Source organism: Dermacentor albipictus, chromosome 1, assembly GCF_038994185.2.
Source record: "Dermacentor albipictus isolate Rhodes 1998 colony chromosome 1, USDA_Dalb.pri_finalv2, whole genome shotgun sequence".
Lineage (NCBI taxonomy): Eukaryota > Metazoa > Arthropoda > Arachnida > Ixodida > Ixodidae > Dermacentor > Dermacentor albipictus.
Window position 1 is genome coordinate 186,028,929 of NC_091821.1, and position 14,506 is coordinate 186,043,434.

Consider the following 14,506-nt stretch of genomic DNA (forward strand, 5'->3'; position numbering starts at 1 on the left):
CTGTACCCAAGAATTTTCTTATTAAGTATTGCACTAAAATTCAGTCAACTCGAACACTACAAACATGCAGAGAAGGAAAGAAAACAGCCACATATGACAAGAAGAAAAATTACACCTTTGGCCTACATTAAATATGTGCATACAAAATGACCTGCCTGTAATTACTGGGACCCTGCACCACTTTTCAGATGCCAAATGCAAGAAAATTATAATGGTGTGCATGTCTTAATGGTAATGAACCGCAGAAAACCTTAAAAATAGACATGAGAACAGCACACATTTGGAGAAATCCCATTTCAATATAACATGCAAAATGATGACAAGGGTGCTCGTGGAAAACTCCCATGATTAATTGACGAAATTGTGGAAATGAAGCCAGCCAGTACTTAAAGAATGTCTATTAATCAACAATATTAACACTAGCACCAATCTGTAGATACACTACCTTAAATATGCTATCAAGTATGTTTGAATTTCTGACATTTTCCCAAAAAGTGTTTTTACAGACTCTCGGACAGAACTATGTACAGTACATACTGGATGGACATGTTTAATGTAGTGCAAGCCTAATGATACAACTGAGGCTGTCAAATGCAACTTCTCACTTCTTGAATATTAAAGCTGTCAGGATTCTCAAAATAAGCATCACCAATTGATTTAAGTATCAGAATTTCTATTAAGCTGATGTGTTTTGATAATCGATTTACAATCTTAATGTGGTTAAACCTCAAAACAATAAGGTTGTAGACATCTGCATTAACTTTGTGATACAGTTATACCTCGATATAAACAACTTAAATATAGAGAAATGTTTTATATAACGAAGTATTTAATTTTTTATAACTTCTTGTCCATAGAACACCATGTATATTGAACTTCAATATAATGAAATTTGTTTATACCTGATATCAACATAACAAAATTTCACTGCTGCCTTGAAAAAATACCGAGACAATAAACGGAAACTTCTGCAGACGCAGATGGTCAAATGGTTGACTTTTGTGCAGCTGCTTGCAAACGCACCTCTCAAGTCACGCCGTGACAGAGTAACTGCCGAAGCGGGGGCTGGTTGGCGTCTCCATGGCAAGCACATGGCTGAGCACATACACAGCTCGCACATACTATTTTAGAGGTACATAATCTGTCGAGTATGCAAGGGGTGGGCGAGCTAAGATGGTGTAGCATTGTGCACTGTCTGCCCGAGCATTTAGTGCTGGAGGTTGCATAATCTCAAGTTTTGTAGACACGTTGAAGCAAGAGGCAGACAAACTATTCACTCCCTGCTGCCGGTACTTTTCATGACAGCGTCGTTCCACGTGGAGTGGACTTGAAAGTATGGCTGGCTTTGCTTCATACTGCCGATGTGACAATATTGGCATGTCTACTTGTTTATCTTTATCGGGCGACCACGTTTTATGGCGTAACAAATGTTATCGCACAGCGCAGGACGCGCCTGCATGTATCGGAAGTTTCTGGAATGTTATTCCAGAAACTGTCTGTCACCAACAGACACAGCTGTCTGTGACCGAACCTTGTGTAATCTGACTGCATGTGTGCGCGACACGAATAATGTAGAGCTTTGTGGAAGACACGCGGGTCCCAGCGATTACTCATGAGCATTTGACGACTGATGTATAAAATCCGACGCGCTTGACCCGCTGATCAGATTTTGACGATTGCCGACTGTGTTCACCGCTGTCGCTGTTCTTTAAGTGTAGCCTGTTTTTGTGGGCACAGGTTCGCCCAATAAAAGTTAGTTTTGTCTTTCACAGTATTGCTACTGTGTTTTTTATACGTCACTACCACGTGACATTACTCACATTGCTGCCTTTCCATTGTTGTTCAGTGTTGCGATGTTATTCACTCTTTATTGTTGCTGGCGGGTCACATCGAAACTAACCCTGGACCTGATAGTCAAGTCGTGCTAAAAGAACTTAAGCGCCTATCCACAGGTCAATTCCAACTGATCACGGAGATTCAAGGCCTCAAGTCTCAGTTACTAAAAACTGACAAAGCAATATCCGATCTGAGCATGTGCATGACTAACCTGGAGACCCACTACCAAAACCTAGCCCCCTTGCGTTCTGATCTTGAAAGCGTGAAGAGCGATGCTGCCCGCGCAGCACACACAATACAGAGGCTGGAAGTGCGTCTTGATGATGCCTAGAACCATTCTCGGTGCAACAATCTAATTTTTTGTGGTATTGATGAGTCTTCAGGGCAAGAGTCCCTTGCGCAATCGGAGGGTGTAATCATTGACCACTGTCGCAAACATACGAGCATCACGCTTGACCCTAAAGAAACTGAGCGCGTGCACTGCTTGGGCAATCGTGCAGCTAATCGTAAGTGCCCCATAATAGTGAAGTTCACCTTTCATAAAACAAAAGATCTTGTTCTTTCAAACGGCTGTAAATTTAAAGGAACGAACTTCAGTGTTGGCGAGGATTTTACCCGTCCTGTTCAATTGGCCCATAGACACCTTGTTTCATCCACAAAAAGCAAATCGGCACCTTACTCCCTGCGCTTTAAAACTCTGTTTATAGGCAATAAGCGCAATATTTTTGCTGAACGCACACAGAGTGCGAAAGAATCGCAACAGCAGCCAACTCGACGCGGGAAAACCCCATTGCCGTACGGTATCGGCACGAGCTAACCTTTACTTTTCCGTAATCTTTGCCAACGCACACAGCTTCCTTCCTAAAGGCGATATTCTGTCTAACCTCGTGTTGTCGTCAAACAGTAATTTGCTGATAATAACTGAAACCTGGCTGACTGACGACACTACCGATACTGAGGTTCTTGCTGACTTGCCATATTTCTGCATTTACCGGAAAGACCACGAAATCTCACGAGGTGGTGGTGTGCTAATCACCGCGCATCACCATTTATCATGCACTCTTGCAACCATTGAGACTGACTTGGAAATAACATGGCTAATCTGCCGTGCTTCATCACAGACTGTTCTCTTCGGCGTTTGTTACAGACCACCACATAACACTCTTGATTTTTCGCATAAACTTATAACATCTTGAGCGAACTTAGTGAAAAACGCCCTAACGCAGATATCCTGCTTTCTGGTGACTTTAATTTACCGCGAATCAACTGGACTAACAACAGTTCTTTAATCACAGGCAATGAAGTTACTAAAGAACTTGTTAATGTGTGTCTTAATTTCAGTTTAACTCAACTTGTGCTAGAGCCTACGCGGGTTACAAAAGACACATCTAATGTACTCAACCCTATACTAAGCAGTGATCCTGACAGTCTATCATCCATAACATACCTCCATGAGGTAAGTGATCATGAAGTAATTCATGCTACCTTCACCTTTCAACCCATGCGACAACAAAATTCTACCAAAACTATATGCCTATATGATAAAGGGAACTACGAAGCTATTAATTACGAGTTAGGCGACTTCTTTTCAACTTTTGAGACATTATTCCATATGTACTCGCCTCAAGAAAACTGGACACTATTTAAAAACAAAATTAATGAACTCGTAAACAAACATATACGAAGAATAATTATGCACACCAATCAAAATAAGCCATGGTTCACCAGAGCTATAATAAAGCTTGAAAACCAAAAGAAATGCTGCTTCCGGCTAGCCACGCGTCTTGGAAGCACCGAGGCATGGTCAAAATACTACATGGCAGAGAACGCCTACCTGAGTGCCCTTCGCACTGCTAAAAAATCTTTTTATAATATCGACCTACCCCAGCTACTTACTCAAAATTCTCAAAGATCCTAATGAATACTAAACATATATCCGCAGCATGTTTCACTCTGTTGTTCTTGCAATCATTGTCTACAGGTGCTTTACCGGATCACTGGAAAGTGGGAAAGGTCGTTCCAGTATTCAAAGCAGGTAACAAAGACTCCCCCTTAAACTGCCACCCCATTTCGTTAACTAGTGTTCCTAGCAAAATCATGGAGCATGTCACATACTCACAGAACATGAACATTTTAGTCTCGGTAAACTTCTTTCATCCTTCGCAACATCGTTTTCGTAAAGGGCTTTCATGTGAAACACAACTAGCAATCTTCCTTAATGATCTCCACATTAATCTTGATAATAACACTCAAGCCAGTGCCATCTTTCTAGACTACTCTAAAGCTTTTGACACAGTGCCTCATAACCGCTTGCTACTAAAAGTACAATGGATAAAAGAATTCCTTACTAATCGTTCCCAGTTCGTCCTTGTCAATAACGTCTCCTCCGAATCCCTCCCTGTCACTTCAGGTGTCCCTCAAGGCTCAGTCTTCGAACCGCTTCTTTTCCTATAACAATCTTACGCTGCATGTACCTTGTACTACTCATGTTCGCTGATGACTGTGTGATTTACCAAACTGCGACTAACATCTCTGACCAAGCATCTCTCCAGAATGACCTTAATAACGTGCAGGACTTGTGCAACCGATGGCAAATGGCCTTGAACCCTAACAAGCGCAAATTTATTTCGATTTCCCGCCGTCGTAATCCTTATCTCTCTACTTACACAATAGCAAATGTCCCTGTAGAATCACTTCTAGCCTATAAGTACTTAGGCGTAACCCTGTCCCACGACCTCTCCTGGAATGCGCATGCGACTAACGTAATTTCATTGGCGAACAAGACCCCTGGGTTCATGAGGCGTCACCTTCGTCATGCTCCACAGCACGTCAAACTACTCGCATGCAAATCATTTGTCAGATCACAACTGGAATATATCGCCGCCATCTGGAACCCTCATCAAACATATATCACCAATGCACTTGAGTCAGTACAGAATTGTGCGACCAGAGTCATCTATTCTTCGTATTCCTATAACATCAGCATTTCACACGGTAAGGCACAATCTACCTTGACATCTTTTGCTTTTCGTCATCGCATTGCCACGCTCTCTCTTTATCATAAATTTTTTTACAGCTTGCTAACCCATCCACCTTACGTCCAGCCATCATCTTCCCGCATGTCACAGTGCACCAGCCATCAACTCCAAGTTTCTTGTCCTCGAACACGAACTGTCACTTTTCAATCATAATTTTTTCCTCAAGCTGCCAATGATTGGAACGACCTACCCTTCGATGTCACTGCAATCACATGTCATTCACAATTTCTAGAAAATGTTCAAACTTGTATTTCAATGTAACACCTGCCTTTCCTTGTGTCCACATGTTAACCACCCTTGTGTAATACCCCGAATGGGGTCTTTAAGGTAATAAAATGAAATGAAATGAAATATCATCAACATGGTATAAACTGTAATTTCATCAAGATATCTTTCTGGCATTCAAATTTGCCGTTTCCGATTGTCCAATAATTGTGAACATTTTGCGACCCCTTCTGTACAAGAAGAATTTATTGGCAATTATTTGCACGAAAGATTAAATTTCAGCATAACAGTTTCAATAAAACGAAGCAATTTACAGACTTCATTTTATTGAGAATTACCATATTTGCATGATTCTAAATTAGAGTGCATGTTTCTTTACATAAAAAGTGCATTAAAATTTGCATGCACATTACAATCGTAACCGATTATACTGAAAATCAACAACAAAACCGATTCTTCTTAAAAAAGCAGCTCAATGTAAGGTAGCTAGTCACAATGCCATTAAAGGGATTGTTTTTTTTATGCCTTGGTTAGTCGGCATTTTCCAGTTTTCTGTACGTGTGGCATTTCTAATGCATTAGATAGAACTGAAAATGACTTTCTGTAGTTAATAGACAGTGAAAAGGAGGTGTCGTCGGACTTCAATAGCAACTAGCCGCTAAGATTCAGCTGTGTGCATGTCTGTGTGCCTTTGTATGTTCCATAAAATTGTTTCAACATGGTACGCATTGACTTATGTTTCGTTACTTGATGTGTGCAGTATAGAGTCGGCACGAAGTTACTCTTTTATTGATACTTGGATAGTAATATAGCTGTGTGTTACAATCGTCCAAATATAGTAGCTGTATAAAATTTAATTACATGAAGATATGATTAATTTAAAAATAAACTTGGCCTAAGGTTACTATTACCTAGGCATGAGACTCGTGAGAATGGGAATACCTTTAAATAGGAACCTAAGCAATTCTGGGGGTATTCCATTGTTATAGCAGTTTTGCTTCACTAATTTAAGTTTACAGAGATTATTGCATTTGTTCCCACATTTGCTTTTGTAGCCACTATGCACAAATTGTCATTCTTTCCCACACCATTTCATAACTATTCAAATATTCACACTTGCTGATGAAATTGGCTCAAAGCTAGCATCAATTTTTTTCAAATGAAAATGCTTGCACTAAATGAGCGTAAATAAGCAGAAGTCACATCTTGACGATTCTTAAAAACCATCTCTAACTGTAAACCAACCAGCAAGCAGTCAACCACATTTTATTAAGCACAACTTATGAAGCAGAAAAAATTTAAAGGATGTGTGCAGCACAGTTTCAAGGAAAACATTGCAAGATATATGGGGTGATAATTTTTAAGTTAGAAATAATTTTTTTAATATCACTTGTGATCGATAGCATAATTCCATTCCTTGAGCTGGACTACTCAAAAAGGTGAACATTGCTTGCATGAAAATGGAAACACACAATCAACAAATTGATGATAATTCACTAATTAACTTCTTAATTAGTTAACAGCATATACCCCAATTTACAAATTGTAGCCAGTTAGTTTGCAAAGCATATCGACTAGGAACAAATTTTGGGGAAGGCACGGACTTTTGAGATATGTGCTGTCAAACTCCCGGTAAAAATGCCCTGTTCCAGTAGCTTTTTTGACAAAACGCTCTGATGCACTGAAGCACAAAACTGGAACGCCCATGTATTTCGTCGCACACTGGCAATGAATATCTCAAAACTGGTGTCATACTGAAAATTAATTCTAAGTGGATACACCTTGCAAACTCACCGGCTACAATTCGAAATTGTAATATGTGCAACGTAATAATTCATAAAAAGTTATTAGTGCATCTTCATTAATTAGTTGAATATGTGTTTCGATTTCTCGTGCAAGTAATGTCCGCCCCTTTGAATAGTCCAGCTCAAGGAATGGAACTATGTTGAATGCAATTATGAATTATTTTTAAAAATTCTGTAGAACTTAAATATGGTCACACAGTATAATACAAGAGGTCAATTTATTCAAGCACTTCATATAACTCACAACATAAGGTAAACAATACATGTAGAGTTGAACTGTTTCTAGTGTGGATGCAGTTAGCTGTGTTAATAGCAGCTAAGAGAAATTTTTTTTTTACTGCAATTAAAACTAATTTTGAAACACCATAGCAGACCAGGCTAAAAAACCTACCTGGAAAGAGGGTGGCAAAACAATTTTGCAGATGCCAAACTTCTCTGCTTCTGGTCTTATCTTGGTAATGTAGCTAATAGGATCCCGCATTTCATCCGCTGTGGGCCTGTATGTAGGAGCAGCCACAAGGCACGCTGGGTCATACACACTTGGAAACTTCTTGCTGTCCAAAGGTGTCAGTTTGATCCTCTTGGTCTCGTCTGAGGCTGCTTTGCCCCTTTTGGAAGGTCCAGATTTAGTAAAAGTGAATGCCATTTTGGCAGAACAAGGTTTGGGAGCCCTTGCAATGCCCATCCTTCGATCACCTGCACTTACATCACCTGCCCTTTCAACACTTGCTCTCACATTGCTTGTCCTCGCATCAGTTGCTTCAACATCACTTGCCCTCAAATTGCTTGCCTTTGTATCACTGGTCCTTGTATCACTCGTGACATTTGCCCTGGCACTTGCTCTTGCAACACTGGACCTCACAGCACTTGTTCTCACAGCTCTTGCCGTTGCAACACTTGACCTTGCAACACAGGATCTTGCAGCACTGGATCTTGCAGCACTTGCTCGTGCTGCACTTGCTCGTGCTGCACTTGCTCTTGCAGCACTTGCTCTTGCAGCACTTGCTCTTGCAGCACTTGCTCTCACAAAACTTGCCCTTGCAACAGTTGCCCTCGCAGCACTTGCTCTTGCAACACTTGCTCTTGCAACGCTTGCTCTTACAACGCTTGCCCTCGATCCAAGCGTTGGATTGAGTGAGCCATGCCTTTGTACTGGCGCATCAACAGTGGTTCTCTTGGCTGCACCAGATATATGAAGCCCTTTCATTTCTGGCACAGCCTTTGCCACTCCCAACTTTGAACTGGGAGCATGCGCAGATAAGGAAGTATTAGTTTGCTTAGAACTGTTCCTAGCATTGACTTCCAATGCTAGGTCCACACTTGTATGGTCTGCTCTTGCATCAAACATTGTCGAGCAATTTAGAGGAGGCACAAGCTTTTGCACTGGCGATGTAGGTTTTGATTTTGGTGATGCAGGGGATGACTTCTGTATTTCAGGGCTGAATTCTTGGGCTGCTACACTGTTTGCTTCCGAAGTAGTAAAGGAGAGCCTCCTTGCAGTTGGTTGCAGTGCCTGAAGACCTGCATCATTGCTTAGCCCGTCTGTGCATATGCCGGTCTGTGTTCCAACAGACACCTCTTCTGGCGTCATGACAACTTCCTCAGGTGTTGAGGCTGCAAGCAGAGCCATTCCTTCATCGCTCGTGTTTGTTGACGCATCAATTTTAGATGGTGTATCATCCCGTTTCAGAAGATTCAAGCCTCCTTCGAAAGATGCCGACCGACTATCTTGAGTGCCAAGAAGCATGGCACCGGTAACATTTTCATCAAAAGCACCAGAGAACTCACTTGTCATTAAACTCTGAATTTCCTGTGCACTGCCAAAACTTAAGCGACATGACATAACCTGAGAGATTTCACCTGCAAGGGCATCTAAGGCCTCCACACCTCCGGACATTGATTCCAGATCTTCAAAGTGTGCTCTAGTATCAAGAGGGTCTCCTGCAGCATCTGCAATGGTTTCTGACAGAGATGATGGTGATGGCTCTGAAAAACCCTCAGATGACAGGCTTGTCTTGAACAATTTCGATTTATCAATTTGAGGGGGCTTACTCTTGCTTTTAGCAGACGCTGCTTTTCTGCGTGAAAGAATTCCAGGAGCCGGCAAGCACAAAACGCCATATCTTTGAGCAGAACCAGATTTATTCTGTTGTGAATTAGAATCTTCTGTTGCCTTATCTACCAACCCAGTTTTCTTCTCAGATAGGCGCCCAGCCATTTTGATAAGAGGTTCATCATCACTGTCAGAGAACACACGATTTGGCACAGTGGTGCTAGTGCTACCTTCCGTTCTACGTCTCTTTGCAACAGTGGCCTTCTGTGCTTCTTCAGACACTCCAATGGATGCTCTACGAGTTTGACGTGTACACTGTGCAGCAGAAACCTCACCCCTCTGTCTCAAGCTTCGTGTATCCTTTAAACACTCGCTTGAATTCCTACGAGAGGATCGTTTTACCATGCTGTCATTATGCCTGAATATTGTGCCCTTTTTAATCTTCTGTTCTACTGCTACAGAGCTGGCTCTAGCTGAGATTGGCACTAACTCACTGCACTTTGTCAAAGGAGCTTTTGATTTAGCAAACCTCGCAGCAAGCTCGTCAGCTTTATTTTTTGAAACTGTACCACCGAAGCGACCTGCTCCACGCTTGGTTGGTAGAGCCAGAACAAGCGGATATTCCTTTACAGGACCAAGGCTTCGTGTTTTGCGTCTGAACATTGCACATCTAGTAGCCTTGCGAGCTTTTGATGAAGGTCGCATCCTTGTTGTGGCACGACTAAGCAGCTTCCTAGCAATAACAGAAGTAGGCTTCTTCTTAGATGCTGGTGCTGAAGCAGTAATTTTGCCCTTTGGCTTCTGTGATGCGTTAAGAGTCTTACTTCCTGCAGCTCGTAACCTTGGCTGAACAGCGATGACAGGGGACCTTGGAGGGGACAATGGCGACAGGTCTTTTTCACTCTCCGATTCATAGTCTACAATTGGTGGAACCATTTTGGCTTTGCGTAAATGTGGTGTAATCCCAACAGAGCGCCTACGTGTAACAACACCGGTTCCTGTATTGGCCATGATGGGCAATCGCAAGCCAGCTGCAATGCGTGGGTGAAGGCGCGTCAGCTGGACACTCAACTGCCTTTTCAGCACCAATCGGTTCTTAGCAGCCATATCCTCATCTTTTGATGAAATCTGGTGTCGAATTATTGGCACACTGGTTGACTGTTCCCTTGGCTTCACGCATGAAGTTTTTAGTGCCCCCTTTGAACTTGAGTGAGACGCTTCACGGGTGGCTTGCGACCTGAGGGCATGTCCTCCTCCAAGACCTAAAGCTGATGGCTTTCTAGATGGTGCAGACCGCTGTGCAATCCTCCGCTGTTTGTACTTCTCTTGCAGTGCTGCCATGTTTGCACTTGGCTTGCCATGACTTCTTGAAATGCTGCCAGCTTTGCATGCTTCCTTCAATTTTTCAGGTGCAACCTTCTTCTTGTCTATCTTCTGAAAACGGACAAAGAAAAAGGAAAAAACTGTAAAATCATGCTTCAACTTCTTGAAATCAATGGTTTGATGATATCTTGTTTCAGGTAGTAAATTCATGTGAAAAGAAATGAAAGAATGCTGACCAAAAAGGTGTCGGTACTAAGTGCAATTAGTATAGTTAGGTGTTCTGGCTGCTATACAAAGGCCTTGTTCACAAACACTGCTCGTAACAGCAAGCTTTAGTACCCGACCTAGGCATCTTGCGCGTGCAGATAGAAGATTGCATCACTGCAATTTAGCATTTTTTCTTGTAGTTTGGATAACAAGGGACTCAAGAGGTGTATAACAAGCGACTACACCATGGCAGTGACACTAATGAAACAAGGAAACAGCATGTCACCAGATGCACATAGTGTGTTGTGTTCATCAAAAGACAGAAGTATGATACTACACGGCACTGCACATTGTTTTAAATGAATGCAAACATGGTAAGATTGGCCAAATAATAAATTGCATTGCCTAAATCGAGACAAGTTTATATACAGGGTGTTTCAGAAAAAGCAGTCAATATTCCTTAAAGAAAGGGAAGATGCAACAAATAAGCTATTTCCCTAGGATTGCTCTTACCACAGGGGCATACTTTTTGAAGACTCTAGGCTGTAATGAGATTATATTAAAATTAAACTAATTACATTTTAAATTAAAATAGCCAGATGATTGATGCCAATTAAACACTTAAAGGCCATCATCCGAGAAGTTCATAACAAGCTTCAGAGAAGCAAAAATCTGATACTGCTCATGTTAGCAGCATAATGAATTCGAGCCAATTTCACCCATAAATTCAGAACAGAACTAATGAAGAGCATAACTGTCCCACCCATAGCAGCCAGCTATGTGACTGCTGAGGGTGAGGCATGGAAAGTGACATCATTCATGAGTGCCTGCTAAGGGCATGCCAGTTGCACTCTTCAGCAGCGCAATTTGTTTTCGAGGTAAAATTGGCTGTAATTGACAACACTGCAGAAATTAGCAGCATCAGGGTTTTGTATGTCTGGAACTGGTAATGAAATCCTTGGACAACCGGCTTCAGTATTTCACTAGGATCAACTGTCTGACTTGTTCGGTTAAAAATAATTACTACTCCGAGTCATGTTAAAGTATAGTATGCCTCTGTGGTACAATCAATTCAGAAGATATCGCAAAACTATGACATTTTCCCTATTTTTAGGTGCATGTTCTGAAACACCCTGCACAGGCTGATTAATGAGCATAAGTTATCCACTCCATGGGTTTGTAACTGGTGCCTCTGCATAACAACTGTGGATCTCCTGCAGCAGAATCATATGGAAAGCCCCCATTTGCATCAGTCTCTGCCTCAAGAATACAATAAGGGTTGTTATACTTCATATTCAAGCAGAAACAAAGATTAAACAATTTCAAAAAGTGAACTCTTTAATTGAATACGAATTGAGTAGCAAGGAGAATTTGATTTGTATTCAAAAATTTGAATATTCGCATATCCCTAGTAGTTATTCCGATAGACTGATACACAACCACTTAGGTGTGAAAGTGAACCCATCTAGTATTCTGTTATACAGCAATTTTGTGCAAAAGGCAATACTTGTGAGGCTGAGCTACATTTTGCTTCTCCAATCTTCGATATAAAATGAGACAAATGTTTCTAAACCACTTGCAAGTCTAGTTATTTCGTAGCCTACGCAGGCAGTGTGAAATCGAGAATGAATCCTGACTGAGTGTATTAGAACAGCAATGCATTCGTCATTTTTACTCAGGGTTCCAGAAAAATTTGTGTTTTCATCACCTAGTCGTTTACTAACTTTTACTGCAAACTGTACATAAAGCTACCTAAGGTGCACTGACAAGTATGATCACCTTCACTGTGGCAGACCGGCTGGCTCTATGCTCGGTCCCTTGCTTTTCTTCCCCATTATCAAGCCTCAAGGGTCGTCGGTCCTGTTTCGACACACGTGCAGAAGTACGCTGTGCTGCACTGCGCAGCTCAGCAGTAGTAGTTCCCCCATGTGAATTTGCGTTGGCACCCCTATCTTTAATCTCAGCACTGGTTGACGTCACTGGTGCATCAAGATCAGGACTGCTACTTCGATCCGAAGAGGACGATGAACCAGGAAAAGCTGTGCCACTCATAAAGTCAAGTGCAGGTGGAAGAGCACTTGTGCCTGAAATTAGAACAAGTCGGAACAACTTTATGCAAAAACATTGACAATTATGAATACACACACTTGTGTGCACTTGTATACATGTTTGATAAATGTAATCAGTATGCAAGGAATATTCATATCAATGTTCCCCAAAATCAAAGATGAAAAACAATGATAAAAATTGTATAACACAATGTCTTAGCAACTAAACATGATTACCTCATTATTTGACACACCTGAACCTTGATTTAACACAATATTCTATTAAAGAAATCTTTTGCTCTCTTCATACACTACAAATAAGACCATGCATTATCCTCAACTTAGCTAACTAATTTTGCATTCAATTCTACAAAGTCTACTCTATCACATATGCACTCATATGTGATATCACATATCGCATATGGCAGCTTCTAAAGAAGGACCCATCACAAGCAGAAAGGTAAATTCTCACAGTGAAATCTGCTGGAACACATGCCGAGTTCATTCTATTCATGCTCAAGCTCAGTGGTGCTCGCAAGCACATGAGCACCGAGACACCAGCACATAACTTTAGAGACAAGCAGTATTATGTGATTAGCATTCTTTGGGCACTTCATTCATTTTTTCGAGGTCGGTCAGTCGGTCGGTCGGTCAGTCGGTCTGTCGGTCTGGCTGGCTGTCTGTCTGCCAATGTCTAACCGTTTTCCCACCAACTTGGATCACATGGCAGTCCATGGTCTAATGGTTAGGGCTAAAGCCCCTCCATCCATGAGCCACCGCCGCTTTCTTAAGTAGCGACAACTGCCTTTTCCCCTCACACCAAATCCGGTTCCGGCATTTCCGCTTCCGGCATTTCCGGTTCCGGCATGTCCGGTTTTAAGATTTCCGGTTCCGGTGTTTACGCTTCCTGGAGTTGCGCTGCGAGAATTTCCACTGTGATTGCAGACGATGGTGACACGCCCGTGCTTAGCAACCGGTGCTAATTTGAGTAGCTCGCTCTAGCCATTCCACCAAGCGTCATTCGTGTGCATCTACGTGCTTGTTTGCGTACGCTGCGCACGCATGCTTTGCCTGTCGTCCCCTTTCCCTGACAAAATGCGGAGAGCCATGGGCTGGGGCACAACACACGAACATAATTCGCCGTACACATCTGCTCGCGTGACAACACTAACACAATTCGCCGTACACCTTTGCACGCGCTACAACACGCGCGCACGCACCAATTCACTGCACACCTCCGCTCATATCGCACAAGAAAAGCACACTTGTTTTCACCATGTCACTGAATTCCCTCCACGCAAATTTGAACTTGTTATATTTCATAGCTTCACGTTATTGCAGTTCTTCACGCAGTGCTCGCACTTGGGACGTTCGTTACCTTCGATCTGCCGTACGAGACAAGTTCAACCTCAGAATCAACAGCATAAACTCTATGCGTCTGCCGTACAAATTGGCATCGCGAACTCCTTCACTAAAGTCCCTCCATACGTGCTGGCTGGAGGGGATGTATGCTTCAAAACAAGAAGAATTCAAAGGGGACAAGCTGTTGTATTCCACTGAAGTAGTAGTTTGCGGTCGCTGTTTTCCAAATGCAAGAAAAACGGGAGCGGTCTCCAAGCACCCAGGCACTACATTCCACTGTACGTTGTCTTTCGTGGCACAAGCCGTCGCAGGTTGACGCAAAGCAGCGAACACGACCAGATCGCCGATTACAATAGGCGGTGGTTCTTGGATGGAATCGCATTAACAGTTTCAACCGCAGCTGGTGCAATTAAAGCCTCTCCGTAGACGCGAAAGTAAACAACGCTAAAAAACATAGCATCACTTCCACTTGGAACAGAAAGCTGAAGCTACGTATGTTCCGCTTGACGCCGGAAGCTGAGGGGGTGAGTGGGAGAGGAGCATGGAGGAGGAGGGTAGGTTGGCGGTACTTAACCTGGTCGGCGGTGGCGCATGGATGTAGGGGCTTTA

General features: G+C 42.4%; 1 protein-coding gene across 4 annotated transcripts in view; it reads right to left on the bottom strand.

Annotated features, from left to right (window-relative positions):
• The window catches only part of Jarid2 (Jumonji, AT rich interactive domain 2), a 101,817-nt gene that overhangs the window by 66,992 nt on the left and 20,319 nt on the right, over nt 1–14,506 (bottom strand). For all 4 annotated transcript variants that reach the window (XM_065456364.2, XM_065456363.2, XM_065456361.2 and 1 more), the window contains 2 exons: nt 12,267–12,571; nt 7,296–10,391 (listed from right to left, as the gene is read on the bottom strand). In XM_065456364.2, the coding sequence (XP_065312436.1) occupies nt 7,296–10,391; nt 12,267–12,571 (3,401 nt within the window). The remainder of the gene's footprint in view (nt 1–7,295; nt 10,392–12,266; nt 12,572–14,506) is intronic.